The sequence below is a fragment of the Callorhinus ursinus genome, unplaced genomic scaffold, assembly GCF_003265705.2.
Source record: "Callorhinus ursinus isolate GAN/ISIS: 27379988/994484 unplaced genomic scaffold, GSC_fseal_2.0 scaffold9, whole genome shotgun sequence".
Classification (NCBI taxonomy): domain Eukaryota; kingdom Metazoa; phylum Chordata; class Mammalia; order Carnivora; family Otariidae; genus Callorhinus; species Callorhinus ursinus.
The window spans coordinates 18,451,927-18,477,392 of NW_027397071.1; the positions used below are offsets into that span (position 1 = coordinate 18,451,927).

General features: G+C 36.8%; 1 protein-coding gene across 4 annotated transcripts in view; it reads left to right on the forward strand.

The window, feature by feature from the left end:
• PLPPR5 (phospholipid phosphatase related 5) overlaps positions 1-25,466 on the forward strand; it is a 119,083-nt gene that overhangs the window by 87,736 nt on the left and 5,881 nt on the right. For 2 of the 4 annotated variants that reach the window (XM_073896263.1, XM_073896261.1), the window contains one exon: positions 1,186-1,320. The exons of 1 other annotated variant lie outside the window; for it this stretch is intronic. In XM_073896263.1, the coding sequence (XP_073752364.1) occupies positions 1,186-1,320 (135 nt within the window). The remainder of the gene's footprint in view (positions 1-1,185; positions 1,321-25,466) is intronic. One more of the 4 variants, XM_073896262.1, reaches the window with a different exon arrangement.

The following is a 25,466-nucleotide window of genomic DNA, read 5'->3' on the forward strand; positions in this document are numbered from 1 at the left end:
TGGAAGGATAATAAGTATTCTACAACTAGGGAAATATTTTCTCTAAGATAAAGTCTCATAGTATGTGTTATTATTTTGTAGATTTATAAATTTTATTTAAAAACTGGAGAATAACCAAGATCTAATTGGCCCTTGAAAATATTCAGTAATGAGCTCTACTAAAGAAAAGGCTTTCCAAAGGAGCATTTGTGAAAATCTACAATGTAAATGTGTAATTACATATTAAACATTTATTCTTTTAAAAAATGAATGTTAGGTTACAACTGCAAGGAAGTTCTGTATTTTAGCTTGGTAATAGGCTATAAACCCAGAAAAAGAAGGCTCAAGAATATCTTATCCACTGCTTAATATAAGCAAACAATAGCAAGTAATTTTCCTGTGTTGTTTAATTCACTATTTCTTAAAGTATGATTCACCTGCATCAGAAGCTTCTGGAATGTATTTCCAAAAAGTGGCAACTCCTAGGCCCCATCCTTCATCTACAAAATCAGAATCTTCAGGGGAGGGCTTAGGAACGTGCATTTTTAACAATGGTGGGCCTTTATTTTTATGTAACCTGAAGTATGAGAACCTCTGGCTTAGTTCAAATGCTGTCACCTATGGGATATAATCAATTGAAACAAGGGTCAATTTCCTTTATGTAAAATGTCTTCTATTTCACTGGTAGCCTCAGTAAGCTATTGTTGAAATGCCAAGTATACATGGGATACAATAATAAACAATAAACTAGGTTAATTAAAGGGATGCTACTAAATTAGAAAGTGCCAATTGTAGAAGGTTTATTACGAATGTAATGATCTTGAAGCAATGAGAAATAATTAACATTTAAATTAAGTTGTAGGTTAACTGCATTAGGGAAAGGTTAGCTTGCTATGAATTTTTATAAGGCTATAATGTTATTTATGGATTGATTTGAGCATTGACTATAACCTAATTTAATGAAAATTTTAGAATAATGAAATTGTCATTATTAACTGAGCTACACATTATTTGATACATTTTCTTGAACACATTTACACTGGAATAAAATTTATACTAGATAAACCTGGATGTAAAGCTATATATGTAATACTTAAGTAATTTTAATACTTTATTTCTATGATTAGATTTAGTAAGCTGCTTTAAAGGTCATAGTCACAGGGAGTGTGGCTTTGCTTCAACTGCATTTTTTTCCTGAAATTTTAGGTTGTGTGTGTGGTAAATAATTTCAAAGGAAGACAACCAGAAAATGAACATATACACATGGATAATCTGGCACAGATGCCAATGATCAGCATTCCTCGAGTAGAAAGTCCTTTGGAAAAGGTAACATCTGTACAGGTGATTCATAATTTAAATTCTCAAATGTGATTGTTATCTAGAGCAAATGAATAATCATTTCTGAGAGTTCCTGCATAGTCATGTTTGATTTACTGAAGCAAATTTAGAATCTAATGTGGTATTTAGCAAGAATTTAGTCACTGATAGCTTCATCTTAGAAAAATGCATATCACATTGAAAATAATTCTTTGAATACCTCATGCTAAAAGCTTAGTATTTATGTATGGAATATGTTCTGTACTTTGCCATAACTTTGAGATAAGGAACACTGTGCAATGATGGGTCTCATGCATGGGTGAAATGATAAGGTAGCCTCATTTGAGAATACATGAATTTTTTTCATAAAATACATTCCACTTTTCCCATCCTCTGTTTATGTTAGATAAGACTTAGGATAATGCCTAGGACATAATATGGCTCAATAAATTTTGTTGAATCTCATTATATAAAGATCTGGCAGCAAGAAAACACCAATCATGCTCTCCTAATCAGGGAGGTCCTGAGGGTCAGGTTGGGCAGAATGGAGCCGGACCAGGTAGCACTTTGAATGGCAGGTCAAGGCTTCATTGGGCATGGCAATGAACCAATAGCCAGGTATTTAACAAAACTTTTCTTGAGACTTTTTCTCTAGACTTATCTGGTGAACTAGGGAGGGTAATATTACTTAAAAGATGATGCAATTATGTACATTTGTAATTGGTTCAGTGATTATCCAGAGGGTTATGAAAGGCTTCTCATCAGTCCTGTCCATACCCCCACTTTGATAGATATGTTAGATGAAGAGATCAATTACATGCTAATCAGGGGCTTAGATGGTATGAATCAGTGAGGGATAATTAATACATTGGTTGAAAAAATAAAAGTTCTTGAGAGATTAGATACAGTTAACCACTAGAAATAAAGCAAATGTTTTGGATTTGGATTTAAAAAGAAGTTCATGTAGGGTAGGGCACATCTAGGGTAACTACACAAACAAAAAAGCCTCAGAGGGTATAGTAGGTTACCATTTGGCATGTGTCAACAGCATGTTACAGCTGCCAAGAGTTATATGATCTTAAGTTCCACTTAACGGAAATAATATCCTGAATGAGGGGATTGATGGTTTGCTCTGCTCATACTAACTTGGAACGCCATAAACTGCCCTTATTGACAAAGTTTTGAGGAGGGCATCAATAAAATAGAGTAGTCGGTACTCAAATATTTGTTAAATGCGTGAATGAATGTGTCCAGGACAGTGAATGGACTCAAAGTCATGGATTATGAAAGACTGTTGAAGAAATAAAAAATGATAGAGAAGAAAGAAAACTCATGGAGGAAGCAATAACGTTCCATACGTGTCTGAAGGACTATTGTATGGCAGAGGGATGCGATTTGTTCTGCCAGCGCCTCAGAGGTGACAGTTAGGATGACAGAAATGAAAGTGTTAAGAAGACAAATAATGTCTAGAAAGAAGGAAAAACTTTCTCAAAATGGGATGTCTTCCTTAGGAAAAATGAAATTTCCTTTTTTTAAAAAAAATTCCTTTTATTATAAGGATTCAAGAATAGTTAAACTATCACTTATCCATGATAGTATGGAGGGAGTTCAAGCATCACTGTGAGGATAGAGGTACTAGATCATCATCATCACAACAATAATAATAGCTACCTTTTAGTAATCATTCGGTATGTGTCAAGTACTATGCAGATTGCTTATGTAAATTCCACAGATACACTTCTATGCTCTGAAAGTCTAACTTCATTCCTTACAACAGTTTTTAAAGCTGGGTGTCATCATAGTGGCAAATGCTGCTAATAGTCCACAGTATCCCTTCCCCGATTCTTCCTTTTTGTAACTGAATTCCCCAATCCAATTTTAGCTACATCCACCACTGCCTAGCCATAGTCTGTATCTCCCAGCTACCACTGCAGGTAGGCGTGACCATGCAGCTAAGTTTAGACCAACGGGATGTAAGTAGAAGTGGTCAGTGCAACCTCTGGTTCATCGCTTGAGGACTCTTGTCTCTGTCCCTCCTCACCCTTTTCATCAAGTGGAAAAGGTATGACTGGAAGTAATCTTTAACTTTTTAAGATGACCGATCCACTTTGACGGCCTAAGTTCCTAGATGAGCTCAGGGAGCAGTCCACAGACACACTCTAGATGGTTCTGAAAAAGAAAGAAACTTCTTTCCTCTCTGAACCATTGGATTGTTTTCATCTGTTTCCCACAGTGGCTTAGCTGATGCCCAATTACAGTAAGTGTCTCCATTGTACAGTTAAGAAAACTAAATTCCCAAGTGTTAAGCAATTTGCAAAAGTCCACATCATCAATAAGCAGCAAAGTTATACAATGTGGTATTTCCAGATACATGGGTTTTGTTTAAAACTGAATAATATGTAAAAATTATATCTTTTATAACTCAAGAAATGAATATAGAAAGCAACAGAATTTAGGAAGAGATATTAGACATATTTTGAAGACAATGGTCACGTTAATAATTAGTCTTCATTTTATATACCTCTGAAGTTAACTTGAACAATAATCACTGTCTTCTGTTTTTTAACATATTTATTTGTGTAAAGGTTCTTTAGTAGCCTCCTAGCATTGCCAAATATCCTTATATATCATTGTATCCTTTTATATATAAAATGATCATAAATTTCTGTTGTTGAATTTAAGCAAATTTATTTTTATTTACAGAGAGTTTTAAAATATGAAGACAAATATATTCTATTAGAATCTGTAGATTTCAAGACATCAGTGTGTATTAACTTCTTTCATTAATTGTTTTGTTTATGACAAATTCATGTGCTCTGTTTTTACTTTGATAGTTAGGGAATAAAGGTGATTTAGGTGATTTGAATCTGACTCAGTTCTCCCTTTTGCCCCCCGAAGGGCATTGGCACACACCTTGCTGAGTTCCAACTTTGCTCCCTACTCTTTTTATCCTGTTTCCAGGCAGAACGCTGTCTGCACAATGCAGGATCTGCTCCTGCGTCACACAGACCACAGGAAGATCACGAATCGAGCTACTGGGGACGTATCTCAGGCTTCCTTGTGGAGCTCTGTTGCTGAGAGGACATGTATTTGTGCTCATCAGCCAAAAAGGGAGGAACGCCATCACTTAAGGGAAGCCCACAGTGGCTTTCTCTATCTTTTGTGATACAGAGTATTTGGAGTAAATGTATTGCTTTTCATCATAGTTCGCGATGGGAAACAAGTGAATACAAAATTCTTCCCAGTATTTGATCTTAGTAATTGATAGTTGGAGAGTGGCAATAGGTTCTTGAAACTGCCCTCAGAGGAGGAAAAGGGAGTCCAGTATGAAAGTTTGGTCTGCAGACCTCGCCAGTAGTTTGAGCACTGTGATGTATTATGCCAAGCTATCATTTTCGGCTGGCCAGTTTTGTGTGAAGAAGGCAAAGGGTTTCTTTTAGAAGCTATGTACTTACATAACCTCCTATGTTCAAAGTACATGTTTGATAAACTGTAAGCTACAGAGTAATTACAACATGCCAGTGTTCTTTATTTTTATGCCAGCAATTTATCCCTTAATTATAGGGAGTTTGTCATATAGTTAATTACCATAGTTTATGAGGAAAAGTCATGATTTTTCTGAAAGCTAAGTAAATCTGAACATTCATTACATTTGGTTTTATGAAAAGAATTAATCATCTGTGGAAACTGGCCCCTCATATCTCATAGTCCACTAAATATTTAAGTTGCCAGTAACTTCATTACAGCTGTTTGTAATATCAAATCATAAAAGTCTAACTGTGTATCAGGAGTGAATAAATGATTAAGTCAGTGTTACATTCCTATAATGGAATCTAGTACCTTATAACGCGGTGTTTCAGCCACAGGTTCTGGAGGTAGACTGGCTGGGAATTTGGGACAATTTTGACCTTGGGCAGCTTATTCAAATATTCCGTGAGTTTTCTCAATCATAGAATGGACGTCATGAGAGTTCAATAAGCTAATAGTAAAGCACGCAGAACAGTATCTGGAACCTGTAAAGCTCTTAATCACTGCCAGTTATTATTACCATTTAACAGTTGAAGTGGATGGGGTAAATCAAGATGTGGAAAGTTTTCTGATACATATTGTAAAGGTTTTTTGTTTGTTTGTGTAAATTTTATTTATTTATTTATTTATTTATTTATTTATTTATTTATTTGAGAAAGAGAGGGAGAGTGCCCATGTGCCCCTGAGTCAGGGGGTGGGGTAGCAGAGAGGGAGGGAGAAGGCCACAAGCTGACTCTGCACCTGCTAAGCCCTTGAGCTCTTGGATCAAGTTGCGGGGCTGGATCCCAGGACCCTGAGATCCTGATCTGAGCCCAAACCAAGAGTTATGTGCTTAAAAGCCTGAGCCATCCAGGAGGCCCATAGCTGTTGTTGTTTTTTTTAAGTTGATATATATATCGTGTGTGTGTGTATGATGAAGCTAGTTATGTAAATTACCACACAAGATAAATTCCTTCTGGTAAGATATAAAAGAGCATGTAGATGAAAGAGGGGAAAAAAGAGAGAGAGAGAGAGAAACTAGATACCAATCTGAAAGCAATGCTTGAACAAAGGAAGCAACTGAGATAGTGTACTGGATATCTTTTCTTTCTTTCCCTTCTTTTTGTTCCTTTGTTCTTTCGTTTTTTCATTCTTTCTTTTTTTCCTTTCATCCTCCCTTCCTCCTTTGCCTCTTTCTTTTGTTCTCTTTCTCTTCCTTTTTCTTTCTGTAATGAAAAATTCATGAATAATTGTGTAATAAAAATAATTACAATTATGCTCTAAAGAGGTTCTGGTTATGCTTCCTCTTATTGACTACCAATATGTTCAGATTTACCGAAGTCCCTTGGAAAGATTCCCTCACAATAATTTAAATCCCCATGCTCCTTCCTTATGTGTCACAGGGATTTAAAAGGATCCTTTTAAAAATGTTTGGTCTATTTTTCTCTGCTGAACTGAGCATGAATACCTTGGTTGTGTCTCCCATGCCCTCATGCCTAGGGTCCAGGTTCCCTTGGCACGCCTGCAGCCATACTCATTCCAGGTCCCATCTGTCCTGAGAACCTGCACACAAACCTTGTGTAGGTGCCTCTTACTTAAAGGATCCACAAAGTTCCCATTCCACCAAGGCCCCAGGGAACCAGCTTTTTTCATAGGTCACACCACTTCCTTTCAGACTCATCCTTTTCTGGCTCCTGCCTTCGAGGGCCCATGCATCCCAGACAAAAGCTTCAGTGGTGCTGGCTTCAGGATGGCTTCAAATACATGAAATTTCTATTAATTACTCTGGGATTCCAGAAACTTCTGGGAAGTGGAGATGGAGACATTTACATATTCATTATCTTTAGTTCCTTTTTTAGCAAGAGTAAAGTAAGAATTAATATCTTAATAGCTGTGTCACAAAGAGTAGAAACTAGATAGAGTAAAATTTTAGTCATTTCTACTAAATATCATATACATTAATCCGGTTTGAAGGATGTCACCAAAGGATGATTAAAGTGTTTCTTTGCCAATAAAGAAGTTCAAAATTGTGGAATTGGCTAAAATCCTATAGAATCTCAATAATACACCAAAATTTGAGAGAGTAAAGATAGAGATAGGAGCAATCTCTGGGAGAACGAGGAGTCTATTCTATTTCGAACACATTTCAGCACCTGAACCAACACCATTTTGAGACTGGGTTAGCAAATAGGCAAATACATGACAAAAAAAAGCCTTTGGGCAAGAAATTTTCCCTCTGATCAAGCTTCTAATTAATATGGGTTCATAGTAAATGAGGGAGTTATTTTCCTCAACTGAATGGGTGCTATAAAATGGAATGGAGTGTTACCTTCATTCAAAAAAAAAAAAAAAAAAAAACAAACGCTGGCTCCAAAGACTGCATCTACCTGGAGTAGAGGTTACACTGAAGAGATTAACAATCTTTCCGATGGTCCAACAACCATGGGGATGAAACTGTATAGGAACAAAGTGATATTCCTATAGTCTCAGCTTCTTCTCCCACTCCACTCATCAAATCATCAAAATGATGTTATAAAACTACATTCACCATCTTTTCAGCTCAAGATCTGATGTAAAGATTCCTTGACTCTTCATGGAACAATTTGGGGATCTTTGATGAATCTTCTCCCCCCGTTTTAGGGAGACAAACTGAGCTAAATCTATTATGATTCAAATATAAATAACTAGGACAATTATTTAAATCCTTTAAAATGATTTCATGACACAGATGAGAGAGATAGACACATTTCAAGAGTTAGAATATGTTTTGGGAAAAAAATTAACTACAAGAAATTTAATTAAATTTATTATAGAGAGCATCTTCTTTTCACTGTCAAGGAAATTAAAGAAAATATGTGAAATGAGAGATGAAAGTTAGGTGGCACAATGGCACAGTTAGGAAACAAGGAAAACAAGTAACATTATGGCAGGATGGAAACCAATAGTAGAAACCATAAAGAACAAAATCTCTACTGGATAAAGTCATATCAGTTATATTAAGGACAGGTTTCAGCATATGTAGTAAAAGAACAAGAAAATAAAATTGATCTGAGAAAAAATAACAGATACAGAAGACATACGACAGTATGTCATATGAATCATTGTAGATGATGAATCATTGTAGATCCAGAAGAAAAGGGTAAATAGAACTAGAGCAATATTCAGAGATATATATGAAGGAGACTTTTCTTTCAAACAAATACCTTTAGTCTAGAAGGGTTAACTAGATACAAGGTAAAATTAAAATGTATACTAAAACATAGATGATATTTCTCAGTGAAATTTTTGAATTTCAATACTGAAGAAAGAGACCTATAAATTCTGTGGGAGATGTTATTATTGTTCCCAATTATTAACTACCACCTTCCTTTGGCAGAGTATCCTTCCTCCAGTTATTTTGGATTTGTTCAATAACATGTGAATGAATCTGACTTATGCCCCATCAGTCAGAAACTTGTAGAGACATCAAGAGTTTTTGCCAACTTTATTGCTCCTTGGCTTTTTTTCTGGAAAAGTCCATGTTCCAGATAGGGGCTGCTTCCTCAGCCTGTACCCCAGAATGGGAATACACAAGAAACAGAAGAGCACGCAACCACTAGGCTGGAGCAGATCTATAGAACCTGACCACCAACAAGTGGTATGAGGGAGTTGGAAGCCACTGTGCTTTTGAGGTTATAATATGGTATACCTAGTGAAAACTAACACACACACCAAGGCAGAAAAATTAGGTTACCAACCCAAGACTGACAGCATATTGGCCTCAGACTTCTCTCTCCATAACAGTCGATGCCAGAATAGAAAGGAGTAATGTCTTCAGAGTTTTCAAAGTAAAAGTTTGTGACATAAGAATTTTATTCCCACCGAAAAGGTCATTTAAGTATTCAAGATAACCATAAAATACCAGATATGCAAGAATTTAGGGATTATATTACTCATGAAATATTACCAGAAGATGTTTACCAACTAACTGAGCAACACACCAATATCTGGAGCCTTCAAAGATTTTATTTATTTGTCAGAGAGAGAGGGGGGCAGGAAGAGAGAGAAGCAGGCTTCCCACTGAGTAAGGAGCCCAGTGCAGGATTCAGTCCCAGGACCCTGTGATCATGACCTGAGCCAAAGGCAAATGCTTAACTGACTGAGCCATTCAAGTATCCCGATCTGGAGCTTTCAAATTGGCAAAGTCATGATATGAATGAATTGGCAGAAAGAATGGAAACCATTTACATAAAGAATTAATTGGAATTGGCTATGGTAATTACAGAGAAAAGTTAAACTATTTAAAGAGAAGATATATAAAAAAGAAAATAATATAACAATGACAGAACGAGACAGACATCCTAGATAATACCAACAAAAGTAAAATTATGATAATTTCCAGATTTTATAAAGGAGGGACTCGGTATCACTGTTTTTTTCTTGACATTGCTTACTAGAAAAATATAGGTTGAAGCCTTTTTGTAAAAGTTATCAAAAGTAATTAAAAACAATGTGTAAAAGTCGAGTAACAAACTATAAAATATCAGCAACACGTGTCAAAAGATTGATGTTTGTAATATATGAAACATCCTAACTGAAAAATGAGCAATGTTCATAAATATGCAAATTATTAGAGATCAAATGCAAATGGGAAATAAATATATGGAAAGAATTCTCTGTCACCTTTTTTCCCTTTTTTTTCCTTTTTTCTTTCTTTTATGGAGGTATAATTGACATATAACATTATAGTAGATTCAGGTGTACAATACAATGATTTGATATTTGTATATATGATCGCCACAATGAATTAACACCCATCAATGTGTAGTTACAATTTTTTTCTTATGATGAAGACATTATTTATAGTTATCATACTGTATATTATGTCCTCATGACTTATTTTACAACTAGAAGTTTATAACTTTTGACTCCCTTCACCCATTTTGCCCATTCACCACCCCTTGCCTCTGGCAATTACTGATATGTTCTCTGTATATATAAGTTTTGTTTTGGTTTTTCAGACCATGTATAAGTGAGAGCATATGGTATTTGTCTTTCTTTCTGTAATTTATGTTAACATAGTGCCCTCAAGGCCCATCCATATTGTTGCAAATGGCAAGATTTCTTTCTTATTTATGGTTAAATAATAGTCTGTTGTATATATATTTACCACATCTTCTTTATCCATTCTTCCATCAATGGACACTTAGGTTGTTTCCATATCTTTGTAAATAATGCTGCAGTGAACATCGGAGTGCATATTATCTTTTCAAGTTATAGTGTTCTCATTTCCTTCAGATAAATACCTAGAAGGGGAATTGCTGGATCATATGGTAGTTCAATTTTTAATTTTTTGAGGAACCTTCATACTGTTTTCCATAGTGGCTGCCCCAATTTACATCCCCACCAACAGTGCACAAGTATTTTCTTTTCTCCACATCTTTGCCAACACTTATTATTTCTTGTTTTATGATAATAGCCATTTTAACAGGTGTGAAGGGATAGCTCATTGTGGTTTTGATTAGAATTTCCCAGACACATAGTGATGTTGAGCATCTTTTCATGTACCTGTCGGCCATCTGTATGTTTTCTTTTGAAAAAAATGAAATTCAGATTTTCTGCCCATTTTTTTCCATGAGATTGTTGTTTTTGCTGTTGAGTTGTATGATTTCTTTACATATTTTGGATATTAACCTCTTATCTAATATATGATTTGCAAATATTTTCTCCCATTCAGTAGATTGCCTTTTTATTTTGTTGATGGCTTCTTTTGCTATGCAGAACCTTTTTAGTTTAATGTCTTTCTACTTATTTATTTTTGTTTTTGTTGGTTTTGTTCTTGGAGTCAGATCCAAAAAAATCATCACCAAGATCTATGTCAAGGACCCTACTGCCTATGTTTTCTTCTAGGAGTTTTATGGTTACAGGTCTTACATTCAACTCTTACATCCATTTTGAGTTAATTTTTGTGTATGGTGTAAGATATTGATCCAGTTTCATTCTTTTACATGTCGCTGTCCAGTTTTTACAACACTATTTCCTGAAGAGACTGTCCTTTCCTTATTGTATATTCTTGCCTCCTTTGTCATAAATGAATTGACCATATGTTCATGAGTTTATTTCTGGGCTCTCCATACTGTTCTATTGCTATATGTATCCATTTTTATACCAAATACCATATTGTTTTGATTACTATAGTTTTTTAATATAGTTTGAAATCAGAGCATGTGATACCTCCAGCTTTGTTCTTCTTTCTCAAGATTGCTTTGGCTATTCAGAATCTTGTGTTTCTATACAAATTTTGGGATTGTTTGTTCTGTTTCTGTGAAAAATGTCATTGGAATTTTGATAAGGGGATGCCTGGGTGTCTCAGTCGGTTAAGAGTCTTCCTTTGGCTCAGGTCATAATCTCAGGGTCCTGGGATTGAGCCCCATGTCAGGCTCCCTGCTCAGCATGGAATCTGCTTCTCCCTCTCCTGCTGCCCCTCTTCTTCTACTTGTGCTTTCTCTCTCTCTTTCTCTCAAATAAATAAATAAAATCTTTTAAAAAAAGGAATTTTGATAAGGACTGCATTGAACCTGGAAATCACTTTGGGTAGAATGGGCATTTTAACAGTATTGATCTTCCAATCCATGAACATGGAATATCCTTCCATTTATTTATTTATTTATTTATTTTCAATTTCTTTCATGAGCGTCTTACAGTTTTCAGTGTACAGTCTTTCCCTCCTTGTTTAATTTTAATCCCAGGTATTGTATTCTTTTTGATACAGTTTTAAGTGTGATTGTTTCTTAATCTTTCTTTCTTTTTTTTATTATGTTATGTTAATCACCATACATTACATCATTAGTTTTTGATGTAGTGTTCTATGATTCATTGTTTGCATGTAACACCCAGTGCTCCATGCAGTACGTGCCCTCTTTAATACCCATCACCAGGCTAACCCATCCCCCCACTCCCCCGCCCCTCTAGAACCTTCAGTTTGTTTCTCAGAGTCCATCGTCTCTCATGGTTCATCTCCCCCTCCAATTTCCCCCCCTTCATTTTTCCCTTCCTGCTATCTTCTTTTTTTTTTTTAACATATAATGTATTATTTGTTTCAGAGGTACAGGTCTGTGATTCAACATTAATCTTTCTTTCTAATAGTTTGTTATTAGTATATAGAAATGCAATGGATTTTTTTATCTTGCAATCTTACTGAACTTGTTTATTAGTCCTAAGAGGTTTTTTTTGGAGGAGTCTTTAGGTTTTTCTATATATGACATTATGTCATCTGCAAATAGTGAAAGTTTTACTTATTCCTTTCCAATTTGAATGCCCTTCACTTTTTTTTTTTTTTTTGCCTAATTGCTCTAGCGAGAACTTCCAATACTATGTTGAATGAAAGTGGTCACAGTGGCATCCTTGTCTTGTTCCTGATCTTAGATGAAAAGTTTTCAGCTTTTCTCCATTGAGTATGATGTTAGCTGTGGGCTTCTCATATATGGCCTTTATTATATTGAGATACGTTCACTCTATATCCACTTTGTTGAGAATTTTAATCATAAATTCATGTTGAATTTTGCCAAATGCTTTTTACCTATCTATTGAGATGATGATATGATTTTTATCCTTCATTTTGTTAATGTGGTATATCATACTAATTGACTTGTGGATGTTGAAAAATCCTTGCATCCCGGGAATAAATCCAACTTGATTGTGCTGAATTATCCTTGTAATGTGTTGTTAAATTTGGTTTGCTAAGATTTTGTTGAGGATTTTTGCATCTATGTTCATCAGGGATATTGACCTATAATTTTCTTTTCCTGTGGTATCCTTTTTGGTGTTGGTATCAGAGTGTAATACTGGCCTTGTAAAAGATGTTTGGAAGTATTCTTCCCTCTTGTATTTTTTTTGGAGTTTGAGAAGAATTGGTATTAATTCTTTTTAAAATGTTGGTAGAATTCACCCGTGAAGATTTCTCGCCCTAGACTTTTGTTTTGGGGGAAGTAAGAAGATTACTGATTTAATCTCCTTACTAGTAAGATTTTCTATTTCTTCATCATTCAGTCTTGGAAGGCTGTATGTTTCTAGGAATTTATCCATTTATTCTAGGTTGTTCAATTTATTGGTGTATAATTGTTCATAGGAGTCACTTATGATCCATTGTATTTTTGTGGTATCAGTTATAACATCTCTTTTACTTCTGGTTTTATTTATTTGAGCCCTCTCCTTTTTTCTTGATGAGTCTAGCTAAAGGTTTGTCTATATTGTTTATCTTTTCAAAGTTTGTCACTTTTTTTTAAAAGATTTTATTTATTTATTTGACAGAGACACAGCGAGAGAGGGAACACAAGCAGGGGGAGTGGGAGAGGGAGAAGCAGGCTTCCCGCAGAGCAGGGAACATGATGTGGGGCTCAATCCCAGGACCCTGGGATCATGACCTGAGCTAAAGACAGACACTTAACAACTGAGCCACCCAGACATCGTGAGTTTCTGTCACTTTTGATGAAAATTCATGAAGAGTCTTTTATGGGATGCTTACAAAGTTGGTTTTCACCCTGTAAGCAATGGGGAGCCATTAAGGAGTTTAAGAAAGCAGAGTGAATTAAAGGAGAATAGCAGTGGAGAAAAACAAAAGCCAATCTGGGAGGTTATTGTAAAAATCCAGATAAATGATAAAGACGACATAGACTAGATCTCAATACAGCCATGTCATGTCATTTTGACTGACCAGGCATCCTTTGGCAAAGTCTGATTTAGTCAGATGTTGATTCTGTTCAAAGGAGTTGCCTTAGTTTGTTCAGGCTGCTGTAACAAAGTGCCGTAGACTGGGGGGCTAATCAACAATAGAAATTTATTTCTCAAAGATCTAGCAGCTGGGAAGTTCAAGATCAAGATGTCAGCAAACTTAGTGCTGGGTGAGGGCCTGTTTCCAGTGTCCTCAAATGGCAGAAGAAGTAAGGGAGCTCTCTGGGATCTTTTTTATAAGGGCACTAATCCCATTCATGAGGGCCCCACCCTCATGACCTAGTCACCCCCCCACCCCCGCTCCAAAGACCTTACTTCCAAACGCCATCACACTGGGGATTAGGTTTCAACATTGAATTTGGGGAGGACACAAACATTCAGTCTGTACCAGGGGTTATCTAACTATCCAATGATTTACAGTGGAAAAAGGTTAAACTGCTAGCCAGGCTGTCACAAAGAGAAACGTCCCCCAAACCCCACCCCCAGGAACATGCTGACCTTTCATCTGTGTCATTTGCCTGTTACCTCCTAAGAGATTTCTTTTGTCTATAACTAATGAATAAGGAGTACATTGATATCCCTTCCAGGGATCCTCCTGGGCCAAGTTGCATTCATCACAGCAGCAAAGCACTGAACACTTTTGTCCTTTTCCTCTCTCTTTCCCTCTGCTTATTCTCACTCTAAGGCAAAACGCTGGCATTCAGATTTGCATAGGTAAACATGCAAATAATGTGTGCATATGTGTTACTGATTTTAATTGATGCTATACAGAAAATCTAAGGAAAGGGATACTTTAGCAAAAGAACAAAAAAAATCTTTTTTTTTAAAGATTTTATTTATTTATTTGAGAGAGAGAGAATGAGAGAGAGAGAGAGAGAGAGCACATGAGAGGGGGGAGAGTCAGAGGAGAAGCAGACTCCCCGCTGAGCAGGGAGCCCGATGCGGGACTCGATCCCAGGACTCCAGGATCATGACCTGAGCCAAAGGCAGTTGTTTAACCAACTGAGCCACCCAGGCGCCCAAGAACAAAAAATATCTTAAATAAATATGAAGATAGATGGGATTTGATAGAAAAGGGTATATTTCTAATAGATCTAAAAATTCATACCTACATAGTTTTATTAAGGCAGTTAAGCCACTATAATCACTTATAGCTAATTTGGGATAATTTTGAGAGTTAACTTAGTGAATGTAACCAGGTATAAAAGATGCTTTTTGAGAAAATAATTTTGTTTCTCTCTAAACATAGGCATTATTTTTTCTTAGGTTTACATGATCTAATCAAGTGAATCAAAGGGAATTCCCTTCTGCAGGGGAACAGAAAAGGGAAGATAATGATAGGGATAATTTACAAGATTATAGTTTTGTATTTTAGGTAGGGGAATTTTCACCAACCTGTACCACCCAAGAAGCTCATAGTATAAAAAGCACACCCTGATTAATAGAAGTATCACCTAATGAAAGTGGTATGCAGTGATGACAGTTCCCAAAATCTGGAAATGTCATAATAAGTGTCTCTTATTACAGATGGAAATTACCATGTTTAATTCCCATGGCTATTGCAAAGGAAAATAAGATGAATAGGAAAATTCTAAGGGAATTCACAATGACCCAGAGAAGCATATGCATTGGCCTTTCATTTACTGTTTTGCAGATTATAAAATTGCAAGGGTCATAGAGAAGCCTGAGCTGAAATTAAGGCAGAGTGGGGCTGGGGGCGGATGGAGAGTCAGGCTTTTGCAGCTGGAAATCCTGAGTTTGGGAAGCCTTTCTTGGTGACATAATAAGTAGGTGGGATTAAACAAATTACTCCTCCTTACCTGAAAAACTGGTACAATAATCATTCCTTTGTCGGGTAACTGTTGGAATTAACAGATCACAAATAAACTTCTTGGCACATTGTAGGTGGTTAACACAAGTTAGTTCCCTCCTGGAATAATATGATTCCCTTAATAGGATTTTCATCTTATCTCAGACTAGAAAACCCCAATAGATATATGCTATGGACTTAAAAGTTTATACAGATTGTCTATGTCATACATGGCACATGTGGCAGAAAATATTACAGTATAAAATGTTGCATACATCAGTGTCATAGCAATAGCAAAACAATCCTGTGGTTTCTTGCCAAGACAAATATGGTTATACATTACTGTGCTCTCTGTGATAAATTTCTTTGAGGTTTCAGAATGCTGTGCATGAATAACTATGACAATCTATTTAAGACTTAGTTGCTTTCCTATAATGCAAATCTTTGTTTTACATAACTGCTGAACTGTAATATAAATGTTATATAGGACCTTGTCAAAACAAATTTATTAGTGATCAGATATTAGAATAGTTAGTGGAACTAAATATATTCATAATTTAGGCATTTTTTCCTCAATCTAAGCTTTGAGCACTTATGAAAAGTATTTGAAGTAAATGAGTGTTTACATGCTGCACTCTGTTCTTATTTGTTAAATTTAATTTTGCTTAAAAAAAGTCAATTGAGAATGGAAGCTTAAAAATTTCAACAGGCATCAACATTTTAGGTTAGAAAAACTAGCACATTCTGTTATTACTTTGCCATATGTCATTTTTCCTATTTATGCTCCCATATATTTAGTATTTATTTTTCCACACTATTTATAAATCATAATATACTACACAAAGAATAAAAGCCAGATTTTTTTTCAGTTATCTAAATGGCCTTTTATAAAAGCATCTTTTCAGTAAATTACTTTTGAATATAAACATGCTTCCTCATCTCATTTGTGTGAATAAATATAGGGTTGATGACTGCATCTTTAAATTATGTGTTTCTTGCAGTCATCAGTTAAGGAGAGAATAAAACAATGATGGATTAAAAAATCATTCCTGATGCAACACAATTAGTTATACATAGGAAACTGCTCCCACCCATTCATTCCCCTCTTGTCTCAGATTTGTTCCCGAATGGCGGGCTGTCCTAGAGACACTTACGGAGGCCTTCAAAATCAATCAGGAGCACCATGACACTATGAACATTTTTTGTAAAGAAAATGTAAAATTTTATTTTACTAAAACTAAGAAAATTAACAACGAACCCATTCACAGTCTAATGAAACAACCATAATCTTTCATTGTTTCTATTAAAGAAGCAAGTAATTTGTGTATATTGTTTATAATGTGAAAGTCTGGCAAGCAAAACAGAAATAGATGGATAGTATCCATATCCCACCACAGTAATCTTCTTTGTTTAAAAAGATTTATTTATTTGAGAGAGAGGGGGCATGCTCATGCACGGGGACGGGCTGTAAAATCTCAAGCAGACTCCTCGCTGTGCACAGAGCCCATTGCCCCAGCCCTATGCCAATTCTTCATCTCAGGAGAGATCATGACCTGACCCGAAATCAAGAGTCAGACACTCAACTGACAGAGCCACCCAGGTGCCCCCGGAAACACTTTCTTAAGTAGCCTTGAGGACCCCATGAGTGTATGTGTGAATTTGTGTATAGTACAGGATCTCCTTAGATGTTCTTTTCTGTAGCCTGCTTTTGTTCAGGCAACAATGTATCAAAGATATGTTTATAGATCAATAAATATAATACTCCTATCAAGCATAAGAGTAAAAACTAATCTTTAGGAGGGCTTAACTTTCCCAGAATGTTGTATAAATTGACTCACACAGTATGTAGCCTTTCGAGTCTGACTTTTTCACCTGGTGTAATGCATTTGAGATTCATTCATGTTATAACCTACATCAATAGGGTTTTTTTTTTTCTTTTTATTGCTGAGTAGTATTCTGTCATATGTGTGTACCACAATGTTTTAATCCAGTCACCAATTGAAGGACATTTGAGTTTTTTACAATTGTGAAAAAAAGCTGATATAAAAATTCAGGTACAGGTTTTTGTGTACATAATATTTTCCTAAATCTTGGATAAATACCAAGGAATAGGGATAGTGGTTTTATGGTAAAGGTATATTTACCCTTACAGAAATTTTCCAAAGTATCTGTGTCATGGCTCATGGTACTTATGGTTTTGCATGGTTTTGAAATGAATCTTGATGTAGCTCATCTAGATTTTTACCTTCTGGTAAAAATAGGCAAGTTTTATTTATTTATTTATTTATTTATTTATTTATTTAAAATTTTTATCTTTTTTTCAAATTTTTATTTAAATTCTAGTTAACATATAGTGTAATGTTGGTTTCAGGAGAATTTAGTGATTCATCATTTACATGTAACACCCAGGGCTCAACACAACATGTGCCCTCAAAAAGGGGAAGTTTTATAAATGAGTTTTAATCAGCTCCTGGTTCTACAAGAATTTGTCGTGCACTTGATCCTTTACCCACATCCTCTGATTCTTCTGTCAAGTAGCATTGGGGTGCTTAGTTAGCAAATCTAAAGCATTTTAAAAAGTTAAAGAGAAATGAAATAAATAGGAATCCAATTAGGTAGATTAAAATACCAGTATAAAACAAGTCCTGGGTACAATTTATGGTAGAGTTCCCTTTCTTACCATTTGTTATATATAGTTAAATATTATTTGTAATTAGATTTGTAATATATGAGATATGTAACCAATACCAAATAAAAAGCACTATGGTACGTTTCCCAGGGTTCATGAGCTTACAGTCTAGTGGGGAGATCGATAATCTTATAGGCCAATATAGAACGGGGTGGTGATGTCTATGCTGGAGGAGGACATAAAGGGAGACCTACTCAAAGTTAGCAATGCTTGTGGCAGCCTCTAAGGAGACATTCAAAGGACTGTTAGCCAAGTGAGGAGGAGACAGAAGAATGTTTTAGATGGAGGAAGCAGCTTGCACGAAGATTTTGTTTGGCAGGTGAGATAAGAACACGGAGGCAGGAGACAAGGGGGTGCCATTAAAGAGTGTTAAGGTGGGGTCCAGAAGGAAGGTAAAAGAAATAGAATCAAGAAGGGGCAAGATGGGCTGGAGCGGATGAACAGATTAGTGGTTGGGAAATTTCAAAAATGGCCAATGAAATTTTGTAGTACGAAGGAGGTAGGACAGGAGGTAAACTGGGGCTTTACGTTTCTGATGTGGTTGACGGTTGGGAATATGGTCGTGAATGTGTGCTACAAGTGTGGCGGACAGGTCCTCAGAGTTCGCGAGGTTAAGGAACTACAGTTAGTGAACATGGATACCTACATCCAGCAAGTACGTAAGCCCATTAATACTAACAGCTCACATGGAGCTTCATGTCATTGTGCTGGGAAACTGAGTTACAGTAAAACCAAGTCTTTGCTACAGATCTCAACACCATTATGCACAGTGACGCTCTAAGCAAGGAATATAATGTGCAGTTATTCCCAGAAATTTTTAAACACAACGATTTTATTTTGGAGTCATTCAGGATTACTGCTTTTTAAGGCAGTGCTCTTTTTACCAGAGGAATGGTAGCATTTTTAAAAAGAATTCATTTTATATACCTGACAGTGTTTACATTGCTAACTAATCACTTTACTACACCGTTAGACAGTGGTTCTCCGATTGGTGTAAAAGGGAATCCTTCGCTTATAGCATTTGCACAAAGGTCACATTTCTGGGATACATGCCCAGAGATTCTGATGCAGTAGGCCTGGGCAGCCTTGGGCCTGGGGATCTGTGGTATCAGCCACCTCAGGTGATGTGGATATGGAGCCAGCAATTGGCCTAGATCCAGTAGGGCTTGCAGACCTTCTGAAACAGTAGTTTTCAATATTGACTACACATTAGAGTCATCTGGAGAGCCTTTAAAACTGCCATTGACCAGGCCATGCCTCAGACCAATTAAATCCAAGTCTCTGGTGTGTCAGTATTTTTTTTTAAAGCCCCTAGGTGATTCCGGCATGCGGCCAAGATTGAGAACTTGTGGTCCTAAACATTCATTGTGGAAAGCCTTAAATCCTTGGCTCCTTGGGACTCAGAAATACTTCATAAGATCTATAGCTAATTTAAAAGCCTGGCCTGCTTCTGGTTTAATTAGCTTATCAGTGAAAGCCACCTAGAGAGTTCTTTCTCTGGAGACCAACGATTCTCTCAGAACGTAACTTGGAACCCCTGTCTCCAAATAGTACAAAAAAGAAATTCCTGAATAGAAACAAAACTCTGAGCTAATGTAAAACTCTGAACTGAACAGAGAACCACGTTAAAGGAAGAAATGGTTCAAAACAATCCTTCCCAAGAGAACCTTGGCTTTTATCACATTTCGGCTTTTATGTCTTCATCTCCCCAGCTTCTTAAAACATGAAATTGTTGAACATGCATTTTTCAATCTGTTTCACAGCCTAAATTCGAAGTTCTCTAGGAATTTCTTCTCAGGCGGACCTAACATTGTTTTTCTTTCATTGAAAGTACCAGCTTCACCATTTATCAGGACGAAAACTGAATGTGGCAACATAGGGTCCTAGAGCACACACTCCAAGCATGACTCTTTTTAATCCTTCTCTCTTTTGTCTACTTTGTCTTCCTCAAGGGACACAGTGAACAGACAAAGGAAGCAAGTAGCAAAATATATAGGGCCAATATTTAGGAGTATGGCCTTCATCTAGCCTCCCCTGATAAAATGTAGGCTGCATCTCTACAACATCAGGATTGTTGATCATTATAGGACCCTGATTCCTTCTCCTACACCATGGTGCTAGATTTTTTCAGGCTTCAAAATATTTTATATTTTAGGGGAAAATACTGTTAACACAAGCAGGGTCTTGGGCAGCACTTTGTAATCAAAGATGGATATTTCTACAGCAAGACATAGAGTATAAATAACCTCATAGCAATTCAGGGTCGGTTTCACCACCAAATGAGTGCACCAATCGTACAAGAAACATTTGGTTTTAAAGTTTGTGTGGATATTAGAATATTAATACATGTATTGATTTCTTTCTCTTTGTACTTTTTCCTTCTCTTTTTTCTTTTACTTTTTATCTTGTTGCCCTACCTTTATAGACAATTATAAATGTTTGACTAGAGACAAGGAACTTGGTGCATATAATCTCACTTAATCTTAACAAGAATCCATTCAAAGATATATTATTATTTCCATTTCACAGGTGAGAAAGCCGGGTCTCTGAAAGATTAGATTGCTTGTGAACATTTCAATTGTTATGAAACCCACCTTCCACATTCCATATGAACGTTAAATTCATACTACCTGGCCGCAGTGTCTACTCTACCACACAGCTTCCTTACCAATAGAGCCAAAGACAGAAATCATTGAATTAAAGACATTATATGCACAGATCTCCTTTTATGTTTAGGTTAAAAACCTAAGCTGATTGCTGGCAACCTCCTATTAAAACCCAAAAGCTGTTTATAGTCATCTTGAAAGAAAGAAATTGGAGCAGTATTTAACCTCAGCATTTGGTCTGATAATATAGGAACATAGAACTTGAAGTAAACTAGTTCTTTGTCCAAGTAAATAAGTCCATATTAAATAAGCATTTAAATAATGAATAAAACACATTTTGTAGGTGTCCCGAATTCAACCTAGTGAGAACAGTCAAGAAGAAAATTCACAGGGAAGGTCCTTTAAAGACTGTCTTGCAAGGCTCTTCAGCTGGATACTGGGAATAAGCCACTGCAAACATCTTCAATTAAGGCAATAAACGTATGTGCGCTAGAGCGCACTGGTGTTGGAGTTGGGTTGCGACGCTAAGGCAGATACAGAAAATGTCCTTCTGTGCAGATTTCTGTCCCATCCAAAACTCTAAGTACTTGATTGTTGTTGTTATTATTTTACCTTTCAAATGTTTTTATTTTTTTATTGATTTTTCACTTAATGGGAATTTGGCATTCCTCAACCAAATAACCCTTAATAATAATGGCTTTTTCGTTTTCCTAGCTGAAGTGCTCTTTTTGCATTTCCCACATATTTTTTAAAAGGGAAACGGTAAGTGGCCTGTCTTGTCAGGTGACAGGTCATCACCTCATTGTCATAAGCTGAGGTAGTTTTAAGTAACATTTTTTAAAATAACAGCATAATTTCTACAAAGGGAAGAATAGAATAAATAGTAAAATAGACTTTTATGTAGAACTTGAGCTTTAAAAACTGACATACTATATAGACTTTAGAATTTACCAAATTTAAGAATCCAAAACTACTTTTCAGAAACAAGTGCTCGTTTTTCCATGGGACCTCTGCACTCAAGGACTGGATTCAGTATTTTGCACACTGATTTGCTGTGGACTTGAATGAACACTTTCTAACAGACGTAACACATTTTAATCTTCAACTCTTTGGGCTCAAACTCTGCCATCTCTACTATAAGCCTCCGTATGTGTAGTTGCAAAAAGCAGTAATTGCACTGATCAATTATCTGACCCCTTTCTTTGTGTGACTCTGAATTAAACTTTTATGCATGAGTTTTTAGTTTGCCTACTACCTGTTTGCAGTATTATCTACTAATAGGATTTGTATTGGCAGATTAAGAATTCAGCCAGATTAAAAGGAGAAACCCCTTGTTACCTGGTTTGCCTCATAAGAAGTCCATTTCTCAAGACAGGTGACCTGAAAATAATAAATGCAACTCTGGCTTTTTATATTACTGAGAAAAATGCTGACGGGAAGTGAGGACTGCCATAACTTCCTGCATAGGAATGATGCCATTTGTATATTTCAAATTACGCATTTACATACTTTGCTAATCTAATTTTTATAACATAGAACCAGAGTGTCTTAGGGATGGTAAGGACCTTAATTACCCTTGTTCTTTCTCTAGAGTCCTTCAGGGAAAATCACCCTTATGCTAAAAGAGAATTAATCTTAGTTTTTAAATCTTCCTGAAATAAGTAATCCATCTCCTTCATTCTATGGTGTGGGTTCATTTGCTCTTAGACAGTGAAATTAATGAACAGATGGGCCCCATGCTCTCTGTATACTCCATTCATGTACTTAAAACCTATTATTGAATTTCCCCTTAACTTTCTCTTCCCTATGTACAGTCACTTTAATGTTTTATTTTCATCTGTTTAATCTCTCTGCTAATGTCAACCTTAAATGATAAGCCCCGAGCAGAATCCTAATTCCAGTTAAACAAACAAAAAAACAAACAAACAAACAAAAAATCATCTCAGAAGTTAAAACTTAAGTGTGATGTGAAACGAAAAGTTTGCTAATTGGAAAAATGCGGAGACTTGGGATCTAAAAATGGAGTCAGTCTGGAAACTGTAGTTTAACTTGGTAATGACTTAGTGTAATGAAAGGGGTGATATTGTTTGGACTCGACCGGTAATGAAAGGAAAATCTAGTGGCCATCGAAACATGACTTTAAACACCCAGACTGACCCCAGTGTTTCCTAGTTCTCCATAGCACCCTTCGAGTTCCACACCGGATGCCTTATTTCTAAATTGTCCTTATGCCCCTATTTGGGAAAGTCCCAGTTTCAGTCTGTTGTCCCCAGTGTATCATTAGCAACCCTTTTTCCAGGGTTTAGATGATAACTTACAGGTCGTCCTCCAGTCGTTGCACTTTCTTAGTCACTCTCTTCAGCTTGCACTTGTCCCTTGGCTTTTCTTCTGCTTCTGTCCTGCTTTGCATCGATTATTAGTGATTTGCTTCTGATACTTTCCCTGTTCTAGTAAGGTCTTTTAATATTTCAGTTCTACCTTCCAACATAATGGTTGTCTCTTTCACTTAGGCTCATCTTCAGCAAATTTAATGAGCCGTGTGGACACTTGATTATCTAGGTCAAGGGAACACTGACACTAGGTCAGTGGCCTTCAGAACACCACCTATTTTCTCTCTTTTGTTTCCTTTCCTGTATGTCTGTTGTCACTTTCTCGCTCCTTCCCTACCCCTGCTGTCACTGACTGGTTAATCGTCAATTGATTGATATTTTAACATCTTTCCAGCAATCACTATGTGCTAGGTCCTGTTCAGAAGTATGACATTCCTGCCAGGTTTGTACTGAAACACTGTGTATCAGATTGTATTCTCTCAGTCCACAGGTTTCAAGTCCCCATGGGGCCACTGGAAATAAAATTATGATGTATTGTTTCCACAGTTCTGATGGCTTTTATTCCATCAAAGTGCATTATAAAATTCTGACAGTCTTTTTTGTCCTAAAATCATGCTTGTGCATTTGTAAGAGAAAATCAGGAAAACTCGGGGATGAGTTGCCGAGCTCCCTAACATTTTCATCATGCGTTTTTAAAGTGAGAAATTACAGTTTCTAAGGTGTTCTTAGTAGTTAGTGGAAAAGGTGGCGTGTTCTGCTCACTACTGATTCCTTCTGATACTGTTTTTCTCTAGGTTTAAGTGGGTCAGACCTGGAGAATAATGCCATAAGCACTAGTCCATGATATTCTCCTACTTCTGGTTTAATATGCCTAAATTCAGTGAAAATGAGTTTTAATTTCTTCACACACATTTTGTAAATGTTTTAACTAGTTAAGACACTTTAACTTGAAAAGAGCTACGTATACATGGAAGAAAGCTCATGGCATGCACTCATTACATGAAATTCTGTTCATGATGTCTTCGACTTATGAAAAGTCAATACAGAAACTACTATGAAAAACACTTAGGGCAGGTAATATGATGGTAAAATCCTTTTGTAATGCTGCAGTTATTGGTTGAGGCTGTCAAGTATGTTACATCTTGACATGACCCTATACGTAGCATGATTTATTATTATATTTATAATAATTATATTATAATTATTAATTATTATTATTAATTATTATGTCAATTTCCACAGCAATATTTCAGCAGCCATGATTTGGTCTGCTGCATGTCTAAATCCACTTAAATATTAGCCCTTCCAGAGGGTTTTTTTGTACATAGCTCTGTTGCTTTAAAGGAGGTGGAGGAGGAGGAGAAAGTCCTATAAGGAATCCTCTGATTGAACTAAACAACAGAGATTGCAGTCTGTAGTCTGGATTCATGAATTCAAACCTGAAGTGTTTGTGGAGTGACGTCACCATGATGACATCCTGACTTTGCTCCCCTCCACAAGAACAACTAAGAACTGTTTAAGAACAAGACGCCACTGAGAGAATCCCAGAACGCAGGAGTGAGGCTGAAGCACCCCCACTCCCCCCACGCCATTAGAGACTGAGACAGACTGCATTACCAGTGTAAGAGAAGCAGCTACATGTTGGCCCATTGCCCCTTTTGAACAGCTGCACAGCACCACCTGAAGAGGTCCCCCCTGAGCCTTCAGTTCCCCCAGTGAGCAAAGAGACCCCAAAAGGGGGACAACTCCCCCTAGCATTGTTTGTAGGAGTCTCTAGTCTGATCTCACACCATGGAAATTGCAGGGAAATCTGCAGGTTCAACAACTGGGAATCTGTGTGTGATGGAGAAGCAGGGAGGGGCTCACAACAACAAGCACACGGATCTTGGCAGACCAAATTCATACCTGCGATGCACTAGTAGTCATCCCAACCAGCAGTTTTACGAATCTACAGGACCAAACTGAGGGTGCCCTCTGCCTAGGGAACTCAACAGGGTGAGGATCTGCCTAATCCAGATCCTCAAATAAACAGTTTTGCCAGCCCTGGAGCCTGGTTTCCCCACACCCAGGTGAGGAGCTAAGTCACAGCCTTACCTAGAGAGTGTCTTCCAGCCCCCTTCAGTCTAGAAGGGCTGGCAACAACTCCTGTAAGCAGCATGGCCCAGCGGTGCTTGAGAGGTGGGCAGGCAGATAGAAAGCCAATACTGGGCATGGAGAGTAACTATGCTCTACACAGGCAGGGGGGTTAATTTATAGTGAAGACTGAGGGTAGCTCTGTCCCTCCCAACCAGAGAGCATGTTTGGGAAATTGAGAGTAGCCTGCAGTGCCCCTCCCCATCCTGCCCAGGCAAGGAAGCAGCAACATAACTTCACCTGCTGTGGAGAGTGTCTTTTGACCCCATCTAACCAGAAGGACTAGAGACAGCTGGAAGCTATGCAGTGCAGTAGCCTTAGAGAGATAAAAGGCAGGAGGGCAGAGCTAATAGTCTGCAGAACAAAGCCATTGGCATGTTAGGTCA